This window comes from Fistularia commersonii, chromosome 12, assembly GCF_037954325.1.
Source record: "Fistularia commersonii isolate RoL2024-O1a breed Wild chromosome 12, RoL_Fcom_v1.0, whole genome shotgun sequence".
NCBI lineage: Eukaryota > Metazoa > Chordata > Actinopteri > Syngnathiformes > Fistulariidae > Fistularia > Fistularia commersonii.
The window spans coordinates 9700829-9724765 of NC_141295.1; the positions used below are offsets into that span (position 1 = coordinate 9700829).

Below are 23937 nucleotides of genomic sequence, written 5' to 3' on the forward strand. Positions count from 1 at the left end.
TCTATACACTGTCGGTGGTATACATTGCTTCACACTTTAAAAAGGAAATGCTTGAAATTTCTTTTGCTTTAATTAGCGTGTACTCAGTTTTTTTTAAATCAGGTATAAACGGTCATTGTTTCGATCGGGCAATACTTTAACAACTGTTGGTACATCTCAAGACATTTTGCCATCATGTACTCATTTAATGTCAATTATTATCATGTGTTAGCATGTATTAGCATCTGTTAACCACATTAGGATTAGGTGGCTGTTAATGTTGCTGTGATTGGCTGTGTATTGCGATGCAATTGATGGTTTGGCTCTGTCAGCATTACGGTTGGATCTATTTTCCGTCCTTTAGCCTCTGTTAGCAATATGGTAGCAACTCTTGCATTGATCAGTCATCTATATGCCAGTATTAGTCTGTATTAATGTTTACGTATTCAGCTGTTTTAATCGTATGTAAAGTTTAGACCAAAATACACTGGCATCTGTTGTCCATAACTATTCATGGATATTACAAATATCTCTTGAAGCACCCTGGTTTAGCTCCATGAATTAGCTTCAACAAGCGTGTAATAGTCAAATGTACCCATTGCTAGCCATATCTTATCTTATTATGTTAGGATGTTTTAAACACAAACTAACTGGACTGTTAGCCACCCTCTCCCTGCTTCAGTACATGTATAAGATACCATGCGCCTTTGTCATTTTACATTTTATTATCTTTAAATTCTGCATTTGCATATTTGAATCATATGCTAGTATTGTGACAGTTAGCCATGCTACCAACTCCGCTAATAATTACTCAGGGTCTGTTATTATTACACAACTCTATACTCAATCACAAAACAATAACCAATATAAACCCTTGACCCCTGAACAAGAGGAGGATTTTAAGTAAGAAGAGAAACGCTATCAGGGAGTGGAACTTGCTATTGAAGGGCAAATATTTGCCCCTCGCGACCCCCCAAAATATCATCTTTGTTTTGATGATGAGTTGATCACAAACTGGACAGTGGAAGAATCTGAATAAGCACCTCACTCTTTTATAACTTGTTATTACGAAAGAGCATATTCAAAGTAGTCTAGACACATTTGAACACTGACAAGTTTTCAGCAGGACACAGAATAGCACTTCTGACCTACTTGAAAACTTTGCCATCATTGGAAAAAAATAAACCTGGATATTTTCAGAAACTGAAGACTGAACTTGAGTTTTTGACTTTGTTGCTGAAAATGTGACGAACCAGTGAGATAGAACATTTGTGGGTCTTCACCTGAAATCCTGTTTGAATACACCCTGGAAGTTAGGGGTGACAAGAGCAAATTTCGAATATAAACTATTGCGGTGCCACTTGATTAATTAGAAGCAAAACTCCTGAAAGATATCATATTCAATTCGTCCATGAAAGCAAGAAAAATGTGGATCAAAAGATTTTATTCTGGATCCACTGCATTCTTTAAAGCTCCTTGACAATGGAATGCCTCTACATACTCTGCGAGACGTGGGAAACTTGTTCAGGCTCCCAGGGCTGCGAGAACAAGAACGGAGTTCTCTCCAGCTATGTCATTTTATACTTGGTGAAAAACTCAGGTGCAGCACTCCTGGGGAGTCCTCATAGGCAATCGCCCACATGTCACACGCGATGACATTGGGAGAATCTGACAAAAACAACAACAACATGACACCAGCATGTTGAAAACGGTGGAGGTAGGGGGTTGTTTCACGATGTCCAATATGAGGATCGAGTCACTGCAGGGAGTTGCACAGTGCTGGGATCAATATCCTCACTCTGCAATGCTTTATCTTTACATGTCATTCGGCCTTATTTATTGCAAAGATATGGCCAGCTTTTCAAATGGCTAATCTAAATGCTTTCCGAGAATTAATGTCCATTTGCATTGCCAGTAATACTTTACCTTTCTAGATGTGTTACATTGATTTTTGTACTTCATCCTTTCTTTCCTTCTTCCCCAAAACTATCAAAACAGAAAAGTGGGAATGACAACACTTTTGCTTTTCCGCATTAAGCAGGCCCACTTTCAAATTCTGATTTCTCAATCACACACAACCTTTGAGACACACTGTGAGAAAAAGCTGCGAGAACTTCCAAACCCAGGCAGCCCTGCGATCAAGAACAAAGTTCTTGCTTCTCGTACGTAGAGGCATTGAAGTGAAATGGGGCATGACCCCTTGTCTCATTTGTATGCAAAAATCATCTAAAACACAAGAAAGTAATCAAACAAAATCTGTAGTAACCCACTGAAAGCTTCAGTTCCCGTTCTATGTTAGTCTATGAGGATGTATAATTGCGTTAAAAGAAATCCTAATCTGAGTGACTTAGAAATTTGTTGTGGAGAAGAAAAATAAGGAAGAGAGTACAGAAAAACTTGCTTACATTACAATATAACATTAAACATAAGAAAATGGGTTAAAATTGGTTAATCAAGAAATAAAGAGACAATACTGTTTAAGAAAAGGAGAAGACAAAGGTACTAAGCAAGAGAACAGAATATGCTTAAGGGCCAAAATTGCTGTGAGAGCAAAACTAAATTGCTGACTTACAATTTGCTTAAAAAAAAAAACTGAAAAAAAAAAAAAAAAACAAGAAGCTGTGCTCAGCACTACATGAAAGGTGAGAGGTGAGATGAAACAAAAATCAAGGTTGCAAAGGAAATCATTATTAGAGCCCGAGACGACAAATTTGAATTTAATTACATCTAAGAAAAAGACTACATTACATAATGGGGCCATTATGGACCATCGAATGTTGGTTCAAGAGGGAGGTCACTGAGGGCCGAGCATTAATGCGCTTCCGACTCAAGTGTCAAAGGTTATGGTTATTACTAATGTAAAGCACTGAGTCTATGAATCAATACTGTCATGTTAAATAGAGTCAGCCCTCTATAATGATGATGATGAATGAGATAAATATTTCTTCCCTGCCAATTACAGTCATGGTGAACGTGTCTGGTTACAGCCAATTAAATGTAAATTAATAAACGCCTTAGACAACTGATAGGGAACTAAGTGTTATTTTCTGTAGTATCCTTTTCTTGAGTGCAATGCCAGGAATTGAATATTTCTATCTCTGAATTCTAATTCCAATTCTGCAGGATATAGCTGCTCAGCAGCAGCAAGTTCAAGTGAAACCGAGCACACAATTATATAGTATAATTACAGCTAATAATTCGGTCTTCAGTCCCTCTTTTCATTTGACCGTAACAAAAACTTATTAAACTCTCCTAAATCCTCCAGAACTCACACTCAAAGAGGAATTTAAACGGAAACATGTTTTATAGCGCGTGGAGTGCCATATCCCCAAGGTCGCAGTGGCAATGTTGACCTTGACGGCATTAAAACCGTTGATTGAAGAAAATCGCCGTCTGCCCACCTCATCCCGGACCCAGTTTATAAAAACAGTGAAACTAAAAAAAAAACTGTTAAAAGAAATTTACGGGCATTTGACACTCAGGCTTATTGAGATGTTGGAGACCTGAGAAACAGGTCAAGGTTTTTATGAAAGTGTTTCAATGTCTGTGTGCGTGTGTAGAGTCCATAAGAATTGCAAGCCTTTCAATCAACACAGTATGTATTGCCACACAAGAGGATACCTCTTGCAGCTTCTTCACTGCTATTCAGAATGCTATTCTTACTGGTGTGTGAGTGTGTGTGTGTGTGTGTCTGTGTGTAGTTACCATTCTCCACATGTTCTTCCTCCCCGACACTGCCCTCCGGTGTGGTTCTCTCGTAGCCCTCCTCGGGCAGGGGCAGAGCTCCCAGCCGTGGGCCTGATGAACTTTTGCTGCTTGGCGTTTCAGAGTCTTCCAGGCCACTGTCATAGCAACCGCCGTCCTGTGGTTGGGTGACTACGGAGAAGGTCACCCGGCGAAGGGTCCCCTGCAAGGTACATGCACAAACAATAAGAGATTAATCATCCAGGACTCCAAATCTGAGATTCTAAATCTGGGGATTAGACCGATGGGCAGGGGTCTGCAAAGACATATTGAGATAATCTGATTGTGTTTGTCTTGATTACTAGTATAGTGGCTACAGTACAGGGTAATAGGCATCAGCCAATCACAGAGGTTTTTCAACCTTATTGGTTGGATTTAATCTGATTTGGATTAACGCTGCTGGCCATTGCAGATGTTTACAAAATCCTGACCATTTTCCTTTTTTTCGCTTCTTGATTGGTGCCTTGCTGCAGCATCTGGGCAAAATCAAGTGTATCATTGAAAATAATTTAAAAATTTTCAATAGATTTTTTTTTTTTTAAATGAGTGAATGTGTTACACCTCAAGTCCATGCTGATTGATTGAACTATTAAAAAAATCAATTTTAGAGTATAATAACATAAGTTGTCAGTACACTTTAAACCCAAATACTACAAAAATGATATGTATTTTTGGAAAATAATATTATCTATCTATCTATCTATCTATCTATCTATCTATCTATCTATCTATCTATCTATCTATCTATCTATCTATCTATCTATCTATCTATCTATCTATCTATCTATCTATCTATCTATCTATCTATCTATCTATCTATCTATCTATCTATCTATCTATCTATCTATCTATCTATCTATCTATCTATCTATCTATCTATCTATCTATCTATCTATCTATCTATCTATCTATCTATCTATCTATCTATCTATCTATCTATCTATCTATCTATCTATCTATGTGCGACATGTCCTTTATGAACACACTGAGCAAATATTTGTTTAATTTTTTTTTCAAATTATTTTTTACAAACATGAACAAATGTGCAAAATAAGTGAGCATAACTGAAGATTAATTGAGTACAACTGAGTGGAAAGCATTTCAATGAATAAGTAAGTAAAACTTTAAAGGACTGATTGATAATTTATGATACGGTGCATGAAAATTTTAATACTCAGCATTAAAAAAAAAAAACAACTGGCCTGACATAAGAAATTTACATTAACACTAATTAAAATGTTCTAGTTCTGAATGCTGAGATATTTGACATAAAAACCAATTAAATTTTGTTGCAATATTAACCAGCTGCTCTCTGAATTAAAGAATTCAGCCTTTGTTAGGATAGCGAAGTAGGCACTTGACCTGTTGTAAATGAATTCTGAGGGATTGACTGTGGATTGGATTATTATTGAATTAAATTATTAAAAAGAGAATTGCTGCTCCAGTTGGATGACTGAGTGTCAGTGCCCGGAAGCCTGCCCATTCCCTGAACATCACATTCTCAATTCCCAATGAGTTGTAGGCCAGTCCTTGTATCAAAACTCACTTGGCCCTGGTAAAGTGACTGCGGTTGGCCTGGTATTCTTGAAATTGTATGTTTTAGGTGGTATATTCAACTTTCTTTTCTGCTGCAGTTACTTTTTACTTCCCATATTGTATTATATTATATAATAGTATATTATTTTTTATACTCATGCTTTTTTATGCCAGATAAAACTTCAAAGTTCACAAATGTGTCTCTCTCAAAGGACAGCAATAATATAATAGGAAATTCTCATATTATTGACTACCCACCAATATATAATTGAGTTAAAAAGACATACATGATTTACATGACATGACATGCACAAATCCGCAATAGTAAAACCCAGTATAGACCTACATATTAGTGCTGCAGAGACATTTATCCAATAAAATCCTCCTTATCATCACAAAACTGACAGGGAGTACTCCCAAAGGGGGTATTTGCACATGTATTGAAGTAAATGATCTGAAGATTGTTCACCACTGAACATAACCAAAACAAAAATACTGACAAATATAGCTGGAAGTTCAAGACGTGTACACATGTGATAGGAACTTTAGTATTTTTTTTTTTTATTCTACTCTGTAAAATAATTGGGATTCAAATAAAATAAGATAAAATGTGGCTTTTCATTTACAAAATGTAACCACAGTTTTTTCTTCTTCAATACCAACCATTTCAATTGGACATGTACCAACAGTGACAAATATCTATGTGCTGTAGCAGAAGCCATAATCCAGCAATGAAATTGCATATATTATTAAAACATATTAAACCCATTGTAATTGCGACACAGATTACCCCAGTTTAGTTAGAGAATCAGTTTTCCCTTTGAAAGGGCCAAAAGAATTCTGCAATAAGTCCATGCGGAGAGAATATCAAAGAGAGTTAAATGACTCCTTCGGGCCTCGAGGGATCATTCCAACACCAGAATGGCTGTTTCTATACAAAACCCCTTATAACTTCTCTCTCAGTCATTTATTTACTAGTAAAAATTACAACCCTTTCAATTTAGATACACTTTATAACATACACCATATAGAGTTGAAGTTGAAGAATAGGGAAAACAGAGGTTAAGAAAAAAAAACAAAAAAAAAAAACAAACAAGCTCAGACGTCACTTCTTGATAATCTGAAAGACTGGGAGAAAAGCCAAAATGGTGCTTGTTCTTGATCATCCACACAGAAAAACAATAAAACTATAAGATGTTACACAAGAGGATGCAAAAAAAAAACAGAATTAATTGGAAGCAAGAAATCAACAATTGTGCATAATGTTAAGATGACAGGGGTGAGAAAGTGACTATGACAGCAGTAAGACTTGAGCGCAAGTGACACGGAAAAGAACAAGAGAGATAAAGTCTGGTGAAAAAGCAGTGCTTTCTGGATTCTCAGTGGCTTTGTTGTAATTCTCCACAGAGAGCAATATATTTTTAGGGCATTAGCTCAGATGAAACAGTCAACTTCTTTCACACTCCTTGGGAAATGGCAGAGTGACGAGAAAAAAAAAAAGCGAGTGAAAGGTATTGTGTGATTTCACCATTGCCGGCACAAATCAGATGTTTTTTGACATGCTGTCTTAGAATCATAAGAGTAATAATAACTCCACACCACAATATTTTGTCCACATAATCTCAGAATAATAATTGTATGGTGATAGTTGTAAGGGTGGCATGGTGGTGCAGAGTTTAGCGCTTCCGTTTCAAAGCAAGAAGGTCCTTTGTTTCATTCTGAGTTTGCATGTTCTCCCCGTAGCTACGCAAGGTTCCTTCGGGTTCTCTGTTTGCAAAGTCTTAAAACTGTTCATTGGAACCCAAAATTACCACGATATGTGAATGAGAGTGAACTGTTGTCTGTCACTATATGAGTGTGTGTGAATGAGAGTGAATGGTTGTTTGTCACCATGACATGTGAATGGTTGTATGCCTCTTTATGACGTGAATGAGTGAGTGAATTGTTGCGTCTCAGTAGAACTTGTGAATGTCAGCTTTTGTCCAATGACAGCTTGGATAGATTCAAGTCCCACTGCGACCTTGAGTGCAGGATAAGTGTTATAGATAACAAATGAAAATCTCAATTCATTTTAATAACATGCACGTTTATCAATTTGATCATTCATTCTATTTAAATTTCACCATACTTTTAAACACAAGGGAAGCCGTGTCTCCATTAAAATGTTTCGGGCAGGGGTATCCAGCAGCACATATGTGACTGGCTTCTCATAGAAATATTACCTGAGGCCCTGCTTGTTATTCCGTGGCTATGTTGCTCTCGAAGCGGAAGTATATTTTTTGCTGCAATGCAGTTTGGGATTGTAGTCCTTATAACGTATAGTTCAGAGAATCTTACGGACCAAAGCTACGCTTTTATGAAAACAGACTAATAAAGGAAAAAGTCAAAAATCTGTTTACCGCATCGGTGCCACGGACAGCAGCACCAATTTACAAATCAAGGACTTTTAGGCCACCCATACAGTATGTTTATATAAATATATACATATATTCACGGAGTGAGAGAAAGATAGAGAGAGAGAGAGGCGATGGCAAGTAATTGATGACAGTGATGACAGAGCTTGGCCTGGGGCCGTTCATGTATCTGAAAAAAAGAGGACTAATTCCAACCCTATGATTAAACATGGTCGGCATCAACACTGAATATCAGATTGCTATATCAATGTAGAAATTCTGCCACTGGCAGGGCTTGACTGACAGCTACCGTTCCGCCTATTAGCTTGCCTCGGCCGCCTTCATTGTTTCATCCTACTAATGCTATTTTCCCGTCCTCCATTTTACCTCCTCTGACTGATATTGTAGTTAACGCTGCTTCTCACAAGCGTAACTCTCCCCACTCTCTCTGACTTGCCATCTGACTACTTGCGCCACTCCTCTGTGTTCCCCCCTCTTTGCTAGTCAGCTTTATGATGGGTCGATAGATGACGTGTCCTTGACCTGGTTTCGAGTCCCTCTCCTCTTCCCCACAGCGGGCTTTATTGACCTATAACTCCTCCATACTTTTTTTTACCCTGCTATTTGTTTATTTTTCAATCTCACCAATTGATTAAAAAAGTATCTCCTCCATTCTTTTCCAAATTTCACATTTTATCATCACATTGACTACGTAAACAAAATACACAGTTTACAACCCTTTCTTCTCACTAACTCTTACGCCTCACTATTGTGCCCTCTTCACTCCAGCCTTTCTTTCAAAATAGCTTTTGGTATCTGTCATCGTCCAGTGCACTTTAACCACAGCTTTGATTCCCGTTCTCCTTTACAGTACATGAAAACACCGCTGGATGTCTTCCATTCCTCAGAATGATTTTGTTGGCGCCGGCGCCTGTACTTTTGTGTGTACACACTCAGGCGGACTTATTAGTTTGACGGTGAACATTAAACCCCCCCCCCCGGCCTTACAACCTTTACCCTTCCCACCTGACACGGGCCTTTACAATGCACGACTGACAGTTCTTCATGGTGAATGGATTTGAGTAGACGCTGGCATGCATTACAACTATTAAAAAAACAACCTTCAATGTAATTATGGGTGTTTTTTTTTTTTTTTATAAGTTATTTCTGGTGTTTCAGATGTGATTCATACAAAGGCACAGTGGATCTGTCAATATTCTTTATATAGCTTTTACTTAACAGTAGGTGTGTGAGGGCCTTATGCGCAAATATGCTCTGTGTGCAAGACTTCACACTTAAATACTCATCTGTTACAGCTATATATGAATGTGAGATGTTCAAAGACCTTAAGATGTGATATGCAAACCTGTCAGAATGTGTGTGTGCCATTTTGAGTGACAATGTGCGTGTGTGCAATATGTGCATGCACGCGCACACAGGTTGGTTTGACTCATCAGCGTAATTAGTGTGTAAACCTCCTCACCGTCAGTTCAAAGAGAATTAACAAGCTCTGGTTAATTAACAGTCTTCCACTCTTCTTGTTACATGTGTCTGCATATTCAACACGTGCGTCTCTGCATGTGCAACATCTGCACATCTTGCTGTTTGTGCATGCGTGTGCATTTGTATGTGGCTGTGTGTGTGTGTTTGTCTGTGCCTTGGTAGACCTCGGCCTGCATAATGAATCAACCGGATTTGGTTTATGCATAAACCAAAATTACAAATATGGCTGTAGAATGAAAGGCACATATCCCCTTATCTTGCTGCATATTCATGTTTGACATCATCCAGGTAGTTGGGGAAAGCCACTGGCTCTCTTATTAATTAAGATGTTGCATATACATTGTGCCATTATGTTTCTTGAAGATACGTAATATGCATATTGATTCATATGCTCAGATAGGGACAAAGAGCAAGTCCCACTCTACGTTCTGTTCTAAATATATCATACTTGACAATAAGGATTTGATCTAGTGTACAGAACAAAAATACAGTCTGAGTAATTAATTGTGGAATGTTTAAGACTGATAAGCCATATCCTAATACCAATATCCGCTTAGGACTTGAGTCCTAAAGTGGTATATATAGAATAAATGTGACCAGTCAAACAATAACATACTAAATCTAACAGCTATTTGATTCTAATTACATCAGATTTTTTTCTGTTTATCAAAAATGAGATTACACATTGCATTTTAAATGCAGAAGAAATGAAAGGATAGTTTTTTCAACATGTGAATATTCATTAATTTATTCACGGCTATCACTGGGCGAGAGGAGTGATCACAGGACCGTATAGAGGCGTGCAACCATTCATTCTCTCCTCCGCACACATTGACGATATAAGTCAATTCATTAACCTACTGCATGTTTTTCACGACTGTGGGAGGCAATTGTGAGGGACTCCTCGCTGATAAAGCCAGTCAAAAACAAACCAGGAACATTTGCTATCGTGCTTTGAGTGATGCATGAGCGCTAACCTCGGCACCGCGGTTACACCCCCAGAAAAACATTGATAGACTGAAAACATTGGTCAGAATCGGTAATAATACAATTGAATTTTTTTCTCCCTCCAAGAGCCCATGACCTCTATCTTCTCGGGTGCTGTATGTTTATATTCGTTACTGTGCAGAAAAAAAAATTAACAATCGAGGTCAGACATCAGTCAACCCAACACCTGGCATCCAATTTGAAATGCGTTGTTCTGGATAAAATATTTCTATAATGTTGAGAGGTGTATGTTTGCGCCCAATTGCCCGAACTAGAGGTCCTTCATTGGTTATTTCATCCTATCAAGATGCCTTTTGATGTATGTCTTCATTTTGCAATGTGATTATTTTTATGCTGAAAATTGGAGCGCGTTACCTCTTATTGAAAATTTAAAACGGCATGCGGCATAGATGATGGGATGACCTATGCAGCTCTTGATTGGATGGAGAAAAGTTTTCATCCCGATGATACAGTGGTGATTAGATAAATAATTCATCCGTGTAAAACTACAACCGAGATAGTTTTTCAAACAGATATTGGGAAAGGTCATCACTGTGGTGGACAAACATGTCAGATTCTCAAAGTATGGTTTGTATGGATTATATAGCACTATTACGAGTTCCATTACTAAATTTGAGCATATAGAATATAATCATATCCATATTGAACCTGATATATAAGGTGATGTTGCATCATGCTACCACACCACACATTTGAAAATCTATATATTTTGGCAGTGGAGTAATAATAAGGCCTTATAAGCTGAAATTTTAATATTTTACTTTTCTTTCAATCTTTTCCCCCATATAAGGTTTAATTGTGTCAATTCTGGCAGTAAATACACATGCATGTTTGAAGTTTAGTTATATTCACCAAATAACTGATCAGAATCAAATGTATCAAATCAAAAAGAATATCAAAATTTGATAAGGTAAGATATACAGTGTAACGAGTGTAATTACATTGATTATGACATTGGATTGTATGGATCTAAGTATGGATCTTTGCATGCACCTGCCTATGGTAATTGAAAGAGTCACGATAAAATGTTTGATTATATCGATCTGAATATGAATTTAGCTCCGTTCACGCTTTCGTTTTCAAGCGCATACCATGTATTTATGAAAAGCTGCTGCCGACTGATTTTTTTTTTTAAAGCAAATATTGAGACACGGCAAAAATTGGAATGTGTTCACCCCAGGAATGGAGCGGGGGTGGGACTTAAGCAAAGTTTCTTCCCATTGCTGAAGGACACACATTAATGCTGCCAGTGTGCCAACAGTGAATTACCGTTGGGCGCCATCTCTGTCTGCTCTTCGCGGCTGACTTGGGACACCGAAAAGCTCCTTGGAGCTGCGTGTCTTCAGGGCCACCTATCACACACTTTTTCACACTAACCTGGGCAATCATTATGTTATGATGTTAAGTCAGCGAGGCCCCCTTTCCCTTCCTCGGGTTTCCAAGAACCTTTTACTCCGGAAACAGACTTCGGTCACACATCAAATCCACTGCATTTTTTAGGAAGGAAATACCTGCACTTTGAAGTGTTATCACAGTCTGCCTGTCTTTCTTGGTATTTTGCTTTTTTTTTACTCTGGCCATGATGAAGATCTAAGTCCCTACAGTGAAATGCTGGACAAATAATGTTTCAGTGGATCTGTTAACAGTGTGCTGTCCGCATTACCTTTGTGTGGTCGGCTTGAGAAATATGGCAGCAAAAGAAATGGCAACCTCAACTCTCAATTTTGTCACTGCCATAGGTTTGAGAGTTGCTTTAGCCTCGGGCCACCTTCTTCGAAATCCATAGCCAAAATATATATAAGTGTATCATTGAATACACGGATAGGCTGATTCATGGTTTATTTGAGTCAAATTTTGAGCAATAAATGCGTATCGTTTTAATTGTTATAATCCGTGGGAACATACCGTCTATGCATGATACCCATATACAGTAGCTTATTCTAATGACAATCTGACCTCGTGTTTGTTGTCAGAACTAGTTCTCGACTGCAATGTTTCGCCTCCCTATTTACATCCAATACTGTTGTTTCTTAAATTGGCTGCGTGCTGTGCAGATTGATGTTATCTTCACATTTAAGCCTGTGCAGTCTAAAAGTATAGAAACTCAGATGGGATGGCAAATTGGTATCTACCCTTCATCTCTCATGAATACAAAGCCGGTTTGTGGTATCTATTATTTCTGTTTGCGATAATAAAGAACTGGCAGCGGCCAAGACAAAGCTTGACATATTCAACATAGAAGTGCATAATAGAAGCGCAGGCAGGAGGATCCCAGTGCAAGGCACTACAGCAAAGTGTGTTCCTCTTGGCTGCGAGGCTGAACAGGCCAGTCATCAATGCAAAGGCTTCCAAAGAGGTTTCTCTGAGTTCCAATACCCTTTGGCTGCCGTACAGAGATGTGGATTTAGAGTCTGACTTTTTGACAAGTTCTGATTACGACGCATTCACTGTACTGCAGCAAGCTGTGTACACAAAGTCACAGCTCTACATTGACCACGTATTGTATTAACAGTCACACAACTGGCAACCTGCATCACATTATATGTTTGTTTAAACTGAATAAATAATGTTTGCCTGACCAACCCCTGATCCAATTGGCATGTAAGTATCCGTTTTTGCATATTGTCCCAAATGCTGGTTCCCTTGAACTGAGGTAGATGACCTTGTAATTTGTATTTTCCTCCTTTTTCTTTTAATACAGACAATCCCAAAATACAGTTCCATTACCACAGCATGAGGGATGAAGAGTTAGGTTTTTTATTCATAGTACAAAAAGCGTAACTCTAACTCAGCGTAACTAATATTCAATAGTGGTTACAGGGTTATAACCACTATTGCATGTAGCAGTTTAACCAAAAATAATATTTGGATTTCACATGCTTAGACCATCCCACCACTCAGCTGGGATTAGGTAAAACAAACTAGGTTTGGTTTAGAAAAACATCATGATTACAAGCAAAAACATTGCAGTTAACTCATTTTTAGACAACCAGAAAAGTCGGCCTTGCAAAAGGGACACAGAGTGCACGAATGCCACGTTTCTCGATGTGGTCCTAGGGCCTCTTCCTCTGAACCAATTTTCTCTGAGGTAACATCCTACTTTAAAAAGTCATTATCCGGCAGAGATTTTTTATTGTTTAAAGTATGGAGTTGTGCACATCAGTATTGCCAGCATTGTCTCTGCCCCAGTTTGTTTCATCTGTTTATCTTTACTTTATTTGTATGTACTTTTAATGTGAAGAAAAAAAAAACAAAAAAACGCCACATGAATACATTTGTTTCGTCTCATATACACAGACAGGTGGGTTAATCTGCATGTGTTCATCCTGATTTTTCATCACTTCTTTTTATGTTTCATCATACACCAACAGGGCCCTCAGTAGACTGGACAGATTTCTCTGTTCTTCGGTTGCATTCAGTCAAAAACGTAAACACTAACACGAGTATCTTTTGATGCCATGTGTTGTTGGTCTTAAGATGCGCATCAAAGGTGGCGAGGAGGAGGAACAATAAATCGCAGTGACAGAAGGCATCTCCCAGGAGCTGCACGAGACGGGACGGATCATTTAAAAATTCATTTGATGATGATATATTTACACTAGCTATTTATATATAGTAGTGCTTGAGAACTGTATTCGCGACCTTGCACTATAGAGATGTGTGGAATGGAGGGATGTAGTTACCTGAGGCTATTTTGAAAACAGCAGATGTCCTGTTTACACAATGCGCTCATTAGGTCAAGCAGACAGGTAAAGACAGGTGTCTGGAGACCTTTTGGGGGAGTGCAGGCGATAGATCATGAATAAAACAACTGATAAATAGATGAATGAGCAAAAAGGCGGAAGACAAGAAAACGACCAAGGGGCTGTCAATCAGCGTCGGTGCCAGGGGAGCGTGTGAAAAAAATAAAAGGTACTGAAATCCAGCTTTGCATAACCACAGACTGGAGGGGAAATTAATGGACAAGAAAAAAAAAAAAAAGCAGTTTAGTGGAGAGATGGCAAATTGTTGCTGTGTTTGAGGAGAACAGGGACTGATTCGGAAAGTGTTGAAACTAAGCTCAGGGACAGATGAAGCAATGTGAACGGAATTTCATCAGTCTGACTTGCAGATGTTTACGAGCCGTAGCTCATTGTTAGGGCAACACACACGCATAGCGCCGACAATTTGTAAATTTGCATTTACACATTAGGCCCACCTGTTGAAGCGGCGCACGACAAGATATGTAAGCATGCACACATACATTTATATGCAGTATGGTGCAGTGGGACCAGCTCTGCAGTAAAAGCAATACTCTCTCTTTATGCCTCTGCACTCTCACTCCTCACTTTTACTGCACCCTTACCCCCTTTGTTCATTCCCCCATTCCTCCTCCATCCCCCTTTTTCTGCAACCCGCCAAAGCCACCCGCTTCACTCCCCATCGATGCTTTCTTGCCTGTCTCCATTGCTCCCTCTAGAAGCAGGTGATGTAGAAGGGTGCTCAGCAGTATCTGACTATCAGGCCTGACTCTGTGAGAGGAATGATAATCACTGTGCTGCACTGCAGAGAGGAAAAAGAGAGGGAGTGAGACAGCGAGGGAGGAAGCGAGGGAGAGGGGGTACGGGGTAGAGGGAAAGGGGGGCAAGTGCGGCAGCAGAAGAGGTGCAAACCAAGGTGGGGAGAGTGAGTTTGAAATCGAGAAGAATGGGATAAGAGATTGGGACAAAGACAGGCAGACGGAAAGTAAGAAAAAAATAAAGAAAGAAAGGCGAAAGGGAGGGAGAAAGGGAGCAAAAGGAAGGGAAGAAAGTAAAAAAGAAACATTGGGAGGACAGGAAAAGGGAAGAAAGAATGAAAGAAAGGGGGAAAAGGAAGGAAGAAAGAAAGAAAAAGAAAACGTGTGACAGAAAAGAAGTACCAAAAAGTAAAAGAAGATGAAAAAAAGGGAGACAAAAGGAGGGACAATAAAAGAAAGAGACAGTCAGAAAGAAAGAAAGACAGAAAGAAGGAAAGGTGAGGAGAAAGAAACAGGGAGAAAGATAGGAAAAAGTAAATGCACAAAAGAGGAGAGGAGGAAGAAAGAAACCAAGAAAAGGAGAAAGGAAAAGAAAGGGCTGCATGTACACACACACACGGACACACACACACACGGACGCACACACACACATGCAATCCCAACACCAACACAACTTTGTGTAGCATACCGGCCCTGCAGTACAAGGAAGAACCTTAGCCTTGTGTTTGAGTGCCAGAGAACATTAACTGCAGCAGCGAGGTCATCTGATCGGCGGTGTAGCCCTCCTCCCACTCACACGCACACACCCACACACACACACACACACACACACACACACACACACACACACACACACACACACACCTTCTCCTGCAGCACTGCAAGCCCCCCTTTGGCTACCACTGGAACTACAGCCATAGAGGATACTGGTTCGCTCCTAATACACAAAGATTGGCGTCGCACTATTTCTATATGTAAAACGACCGACTAAAACAGATCCTACTTATTTTGAGTTTTCGTATATTTGCAAATCTGGATATACCCTGCTTATTATTCAAAGAGGGACAGGAGAAAGATACTTGTTTCCCACATGAGGGTTTACTGCATTGCCATTCAGCCAAGCTTTGTTACAGATCAAGCTGTCCACTCCTGCATTGAATGTTCTCCCTGTCTGCATCTGGGCTCTCCTCCATGCAGATACACATTGACAATCACTGACTCCATTCACAATGTTGGGCCTTTGAAATGTTTACCCTTTTGTGCAGCTGTGACTGTCTATGGGCAGGAAAACAAAACAGAAACAAAAGCTCATAGAGTAAGATGTGAAGCATGGCTTACCGGAACAAATACCCATGATTCAGAATTAGCTCCTTTGTTTTTGTTTGTGTGTCTGTGTGCCTATGAGTGTGTGTGTTTGCATGTATGTGTGTATGTGTGTGTGTGTGTGTGTGTGCGCACGCTCATGATGTTCCCGTGCTTGTCCCTAAAACAGTCATCTCTTATAATATCCATGACAGGAGTATTTGTTAAGAAAGCTGCAAACAGGATGGTGCTGTACAACTGGTCTTCTGTTTGAATGTGACAACAGTCCATACATATTTATGGCTTAGTATTTAGATGCCATTTACTGCTCATTCTGCTTGCCTATGCGACGTCTGTGTGTGTGTGTGTGTGTGTGTGTGTGTGTGTGTGCGTGTACGACCTTCTAATAATATGCTTGTTAGGAACAGACTGCTAATGTCCATTAAGCTTGACCGGAGGAAAGTGAACAATAGCTTTCCTGTGGGGTCCACTGTATAAAGGGCTAAAAGTGCAAGGATGATCAAGAACAAGGATGAGCATATGAGTACGACACACACACACACACACCCTACAGCGCACAAACGCACACACACCTCCCAGTTGAGAATGAGTGATTAGGATTGCTGCTGTGAACAACAGACAGAGTCAATAAAAGACTTTAGTTACATCCAGATACAAGAGAAAGGTCTGTATATAATCCCTCCGCTGCCTCAACCATATTGTTTACTCCCACATACTCTAAACATTTTATCCCATTTTTGTAAGTTTTCCGTACTGCAAAAACTTATCAGATGTAGCTCAAGAGGTTAGAGCTGCCGGCTCGGAACCGAACCCCGCCGGTTTGATTCCCGAGCTCCTTCAAACCTGTCTGCGCTGCTAAAAGGCTGCCGACTCCTTAATGGCTCATCTGTGATTGGTTAAATACAAGGGACAGACTTCAATGATGTTGCGTTGTATGTGTAACCGAATGTGACAAAACACAGAGCTTTCTTTCCTTGAAACTATTTCAGCGACACACAACGCTTTCTATATATTGTTTACCCCTCTTTTGTGTCTGGTCTTCCTCACATAAAAAATAAGACTACTTTGCAGGGCTTCTGTCTTTTAGAAAATGGGCAGATGGGCTGAGCTGACAGAGACTGACATGGCAGAGCACCACAACAAACCGAAATCCATCCTGTTAGTTTAGAATCAGTGTCACTCATGTTACAAGGTTAAAGATAGCTTTGCCTAATGTGCTGTCAGATACAAACAAACTGGTACACACAGGCGTCGCTAAATAAACAAAACCGCTAGCTGTACATGAGCGAAGAAGTATAAACCAGAAAATGCACACTCAAAAAACACACGTATACATGTGTAAACTCTGTAAGAGGGCCGTGTTAAGTCACCCATGTGCAAGTAAATACCACCTAAAACTATAATTGCTAACATCCGTGTATTGTAGATTTCCATAAGTGCGTGAGCGCGAGTGTGAGTGAAGCACATCCGAGCCCTTTCACCCCCCTGACAGACATAGTGCCACAGAAATGTCTTGGGGCGCCTCATCCAATGTCTTGACAATAGTCTCAGTGTGTGTGAGTGACAGAGAGTGGCTCGGGGACACAGAGGGGGTGTTATACTGGGTAGACGGCAAGCGTGCACATACACTCGCATGGTCACGCACACACACGCACACACATTAAAGAGGGAAGACAGTGCACTCTTTCTCTCCCACTGCGCAATTTCTCATTCCCTCGCTCCCTGACGCAGAGAGACTCAATCATTCTCACACTCTGTCTTCTTTGACGCAGAGGAAAACATTAAACAACTGCTCTCTCTCTCCCTCTCTCTGCCTCTCTCTCTCTATGTGTGTGTGTGTGTGTGTGTGTGTGTGCGCATTTGTGAACTCAGACTGTATAATTAATATGGCTTTCATTTTCTTTGAGCCCTGAAGTATGCTTTTGGTATGCAAACACACTTCTTGCACGCGAATGAGTATATACGTGTATGCATGTGTGAACGTGTGAGTGCCGTTCGATACACCAGAGACCAAGTGCAGAGACAGGACATTGAGCGGAAGCAGAGGGAAGGAGGAGTTAATGAGAAAACATCGGAGGACTCAACCCTTTCCCCATCGATAACCTTACTGCGCACTCCAAGCTTCTAGGCACCTTGCAAAGCAGTTGGCAATACCCTTGGAAAATACAGTTCGGTATTAAGATAGTGCTTCTGTAGTCATATCCAGCAGAACTTCAGGGAGCTGAGACTTTACAAAGGATTCAGCCTTATTACTATGCAACCCCTGGTATAAAAACTGTTTAAAAATGCAAATTATTTCAAAGCTTCTGTGGTGTGATATTTTTTGCTGCAGCCTTAACTAATGTTTGTTTTTTATACAGGTATACACCGCAAGGAAATTATCTTCCGAGTGTAAAATAGTCCCACCTACTAGAGCACATTAATATATAATGTCAGCTAGCATATGGTAACTCTTAATGATTTGACAGGCTTGAAGGAAATTAAAATAAATGATGAATTTGTTTGCACTTATTAATCACTTATTAATTTGAAACATGAAGACAAGTCGTCTTCTTTATGAAAAAATTGGTCAATAACAGCAGATGCTAAGCTTGTATAGTCATGCAACTTAATAATCACCCTCACCAAGTTGACGTAAAACTAATCCTTTCACACTCTGAGATTCCTTCTCCTCACAACTGATATGAAAATACAATGTCAGAAACATATTGTCATTCTTTGTGTTTGAACACCTAAAAAGAAAAATACTAAGTTGACAATTGGGAAAACTGAGTAATATATGGACACTAAGTGTATATTTCCCTCACCATCAGATTCTAGAGGCTCGATGACTTCGAGTGCATTTTGTGCGAAATCACTGCTTTTGTTTGACAGCGTGAATAACGAAAACCTAGAAACTTACGATCAATCAAAAATCTAAACGATACAATATGACTTTGTATAATTAATGATAAAAAAATATTTGTCCAGAATTAAAAATATATCCCCTCATTTTGTTATCGTTGTTTTGGTAACAGAAACGACGCAGAATAACAATAAGGTCATTGGTTTACATTCTTCACTGCATGCATCTTAACAAAATCCTGTAAACATTTGAGTCTGATACAAGGCAAGACTCTTGAAACCGGCGAAGGCAAGATGAAGAACTTGCTGATAAGCGCATACTTATTGTTTTACTGTGGTTTAGGAAACAAGGAGCCTAAAACTGACCACAAGATAGTATTTTGCCATATGTAATGCAAACCACATTTAAAACTAGATCTAAATAAATACAACCTTTCACAATATTTATTTTTCTCAAGAGATGAAATATACTTGTAATCGAAGATCCTCACCGTAAGCTCAGGATCATTAAAAAAAGGAAAAAGTAGAGGATCTCTCCAGAGTGCATTACCCACAGCCACATTTTAGCATTGTTTGTATATATGTTTAATGTTTTGACTCATTTCTCTTGAAAACGGTTCGGCGGTCCCAGAGGGATTCTGAGTGAATTTCTCTCATTAAATTTTCTCTCTATTTTAATTATAGGTTTGAGGCAGTATTGTTTGTTCTATTGTGGCGTCAGTCTTCGCATTAGGCCGAACGGCACCTTATCTATTGGGCCCCGACATCACTGACTTTGGGCCGAGAAGGAGCACGTCGACGAATTCCGACATCGTCAATAAATAAACTGTGATAGATGAGCGACAGCTGCAATGTGAGGTTGTGTTTATAACCAGTTAGGGTTTACATTCCTAGTGATGGATTTTGAAATTTGCTTCAAGAGCGGTCCTCATCCAGTCGTAAAATTTGCTCGGTGTTGAAGGATAGGAAATTGGGGGGAATTCAATGCTTTTTTTTTTTTTTTTTTGATATACTGCAGGTACTGAACTACAAGCCAAAAAATTATCTGTGGTTGTGAAGTTCGTCTGACCTCCAGTTGACATTTGATCAGCTCAAAGTAATATTGCTCTGGATTTCCATTTTTGGATACAGAAGGTTTTAATCATGAGCTGTTTTACGAAAAGCTGTACATGAAAAAAGAGGAAAAAAAAAACAAACTGCCTTAAAAGATGACAGTGTTTCAACCAATACCCGTTGATACTTGATTGACATTTAAACTCAACATGAACGTCTCCAGCAAAGAGCAAAATTATAATTTAAAAGCAATGAATTTAATATCAAACTGTGCATAATAGCACAGTTTGATATTAAATTCCTGCTCCGGGCTTTGGTTGTACATGTGGCAGTCTCTCCCTCTCTCTCTTCCTTTACCGCACTAACACCTTAAAACTACCAAATCAAGTGGTTACCAAAATTGCTGCTTGTTAAGTGACTTAAAATAATCGGATTAACCAGCTACTCTCCTAAACCTCTCCAAAGTGTGAGAGTTTGATAGAAAATGTGAAGATTTTGTTTGTTTGGTTTGGGACATCAACAAAATAGATAATGAAGAACAAAAAAAATTCTGAATGTAAGTTTGCTAATATATATTTTTTTATTTTTCTTCCTTTATTCATCTCACTGAATGCTTCAGTTCAGCAAAAATGTTTACACAGCAATTCTTTAACACTATTCACCTTGTAATGATTGAAGTGTACTGGTTTATTTCTATACAAGCAAATTGCATGGTGTATATGCATATACATCATATAATGGTCTGATCCAGATATCGTTGCCTTCTTAAAATAATCACCCAAGTTGTATTTTTAAATTCTCCAGAAAACACAAAAAAAACGGAGCCATATTTTGAATAAGGGGATACATGTAGGCAAAAAAAAAAAAAAAAATGACTTAGACGGTTATTTTAAGAAGGTGACAATGTCAGACTTGCACTCAACATCAGGCATTTATTTATTTTGTATTCATCTATCTATTTAAAAGTTTCCCCATTACATTTTTTTTTCACATAGATCAGCTCTGGACCACACTCTTTAAAAATGATTTACAGAAACCAAACATGCCACCATGATCAAGCAGTTGGTGACAGTGGTGAGGAAACACTGCCTGTTACTGGACAGAAACCTTGGACAGATTTGAGCTCAATGCGGGTGGCCTTCTGACTCCACCGGTTAGGTAACAAATAAAACTTTTATTGAAGTAATTGTATGATATAATTTATAAAACAATCCATAATGTACTTGTCTGGATTAAAGTTGTCAGGTAGGATTCATTATGAGACATTTTGCTGTCACATAGTCTCAACACTTAGATGAAAATAACACAGGCATCTTTGATATTCAATTAACATTTAAGTCACAAATTTCAGATTCAAGGTTTGATCTCACTTGAAACTTCACCGATGCCACCGCTTTGTCAACAGAGATCTATTTAAAATGTGGCCGGGCATCTTGAGCTCGCATGACTTCTGCCTTTCAGAAATAGCATGTAAAAATAGCGAAGAAAGAAAAGCCCACGGCGAACACGTTGAGGTGAAATAGTTGATTCAACATATTTTTTGATGGAAGGCTCCCTGCAACAGCTCTGCAGGATTTAAAAGCACAGTCGTCAGCAAAGGCCAGCATTAAGAAACACTTTCACAAATCAAATTCTAATCAAAGCCCACTCTTTTTCACAGCGCTGAATGCTGTCATGTTAACACGACACGCCGACCAAAGCTTATTCATGCTTTTAAAAAACATCGACTACTCAATGGGCATGTTTAGGCGCCGGTCGCCCGACAATGCGCCGTATCTGTGTCAACACTCGATCCTTGGTTCTAATCTTACCACGTGTGTAAGTCTCAAAATAATGCCCAAGTCACTTCAGCGTCCCAATTCTACTATGTTTACCTGTTTTTGTGCGTGTGTGCGTATTTTGTATTTCGGGACATGTATTTTGCAGCGCCGTCTAAGGCGTGGTACAGATGTGAGCATTCTTTTATCCGGCCAATTAGAGGTTGCTGTTTCATCCCCATGGAAACCTGTTTGAAGCCCTAATTGTCAAGACAGATTTGCATGACTTTGAATGGAAATTTTGTGCACCACTGTTTTTAAGTGTTTTTTTTTTTTTCCCCCTATTTTTGTTTACTTGCGGGTATTAGTAATGTTGAATGTGTTGTCTTGTTTTGTTTTCCTTTTCTTGTACTCAAGAGTGAGTTGCTGCTTCCATAATGTCAGTATGTTATTGAAACGGGAGAGGGATCTCTTAAACAATGCATGCCCGAATCATACTCTGCATTGTTGACCCATTAAGGGCCAGTTTTACTGTAGTGCTCTGAAATGACAAGGCTGAAGAGGAGCCAAAGTGTGTTCTGTTAGTTTAGGCTTGGGCTAGCCTGTGGGAAAACAGGTCAAAAATCATGTTATCCTACAGTCTTGATGGTGGTAGTTGTACTTTTGCCACAGGAGAGAGTTAAAGGTGATATACTGTGAGAGTTTTATAGCCTGTGGTGTGTGTGTATATATATGTGTGTGTGTGTGCGTGAAGGTTTTATAGCATTTCTCTCTCTGTGTGTATGTGTGTGAGTTGGAACTATTTTAATGTGGTTGTTTGAAGGCACTGTGGAGATATAACTCCAGTGACTGGACCAGCTATTTCTTCGGCCTAAACTCTTTATTTGAGTGTGTGTGTGTGTACGTTGGCTTCTCTTATCTGAAGAATTTAAGAAAAAACAAAGAACAAACACAAAACCTGAACGCACACCCAAAGATATCTGCTCACGTACATTGGGTCAGTGCTATAATACGGAACATCACTGCAGGCGGCGGGTCTGCCTACTCAGATTTATGTAACATCAATAGTGCAGGTAGAAGGCTTTCATTTTCTCTCTTTCATACACGCTCGGTCTAAAAAAAAAGTGTAGAGGCTAGCCTTACTCAAGAAGCGAGCCCCGCGCATCAACCCCACCCCCACCTCCACCCCAAAACCCACATACCTCAGTTCTGTCTTTTTCACTCTGTGTCCTCCTTTCTTTTTCAGTGCCTCCGTTGGTCTCTTGCCCTCGGGCAATACCTACAGTAAGAATGCATTCTCATCTCGTAGTTTCATATTTTCGCCCCCCACCCACCCCCGCTCACTGAGGCATCCGAATTCACCTTACTTCCAGTCATCTCCCTACATAACTCAGCCCCCCCCAAGGTTTTTCATTGTAAGCCAGTTAAACTGACCAAGAATGTCTTTCCTTTTCAGAAATCAATCTCTCTCTCTCTCTCTTTCTTCCTCTCCTTTCTTCTACGTCCATCTTCATCCTTCCAATTTATCTGTCTTCCACCAAGAGTTCGAAAAACAGATGGCTACACCTAGCCTGGGGCAAAAACATTGGCTTTGGATGACAGCTCTACCACGGCCAGTCGTTCGCGTTCACACGTGATCTAATAAGCTGATATCCAGTGAGGAATGTGCTCTGATTTGCCAGTAGCAAAAATGCATAAACCATATCCTACAGTACCGGTATTATATTCACACCTCGGACCCCTTCCTTGGTTGCATGCTTGATTGTATGCAATTAGGAGGATAAAAAGCAAAGTTTAAAGCTGCCTTTATATCTAGTCTAAACAAACAGAAGGGGGTGTTGAAGAGCCGTTTGCAAAGCATGAATATACAATTAAGGAGCGGGGCCATTGAACAAGGGTTTGATAAGATGGGTCCAGATACCCAGATGGAGAGTGATGAAAAGCAATGAAACCACTTAGGTGGAACAGAGGGATCACTCACAAGGGAGACAGACGGAGGAGGTCGTCTACGTGTGTGTGTGTGTGTGTGTGTTAGGGGTGCACAAATATTGGAAATTGGGTGATGGAAAGAGTCACTCTTTTATTGGATGACTTACAGAGCACTGAGTTCAGAAACAGCAAGTGGGGAGGGTGGGGGGGGGTTACTATGGAATATCCGCTTATTCACTTTGCTGTGTTTGAAAATAGATTTCTATTCTAATTCTGTTTTTTTTAAGAGTTATAAAATCCTGTTTTTAACTTGGAAAAAACAGATGCCACTTTGTGTATCAATTGGCTGAGCTGTAAAAATTCAGGGCTC

General features: G+C 39.5%; 1 protein-coding gene across 3 annotated transcripts in view; it reads right to left on the bottom strand.

Annotated features, from left to right (window-relative positions):
• Positions 1-23937, bottom strand: part of pcdh7a (protocadherin 7a) — a 46017-nt gene that overhangs the window by 3087 nt on the left and 18993 nt on the right. For all 3 annotated transcript variants that reach the window (XM_086156940.1, XM_086156938.1, XM_086156939.1), the window contains one exon: positions 3685-3886. In XM_086156940.1, coding sequence (XP_086013066.1) covers positions 3685-3886 — 202 coding nt within the window. The remainder of the gene's footprint in view (positions 1-3684; positions 3887-23937) is intronic.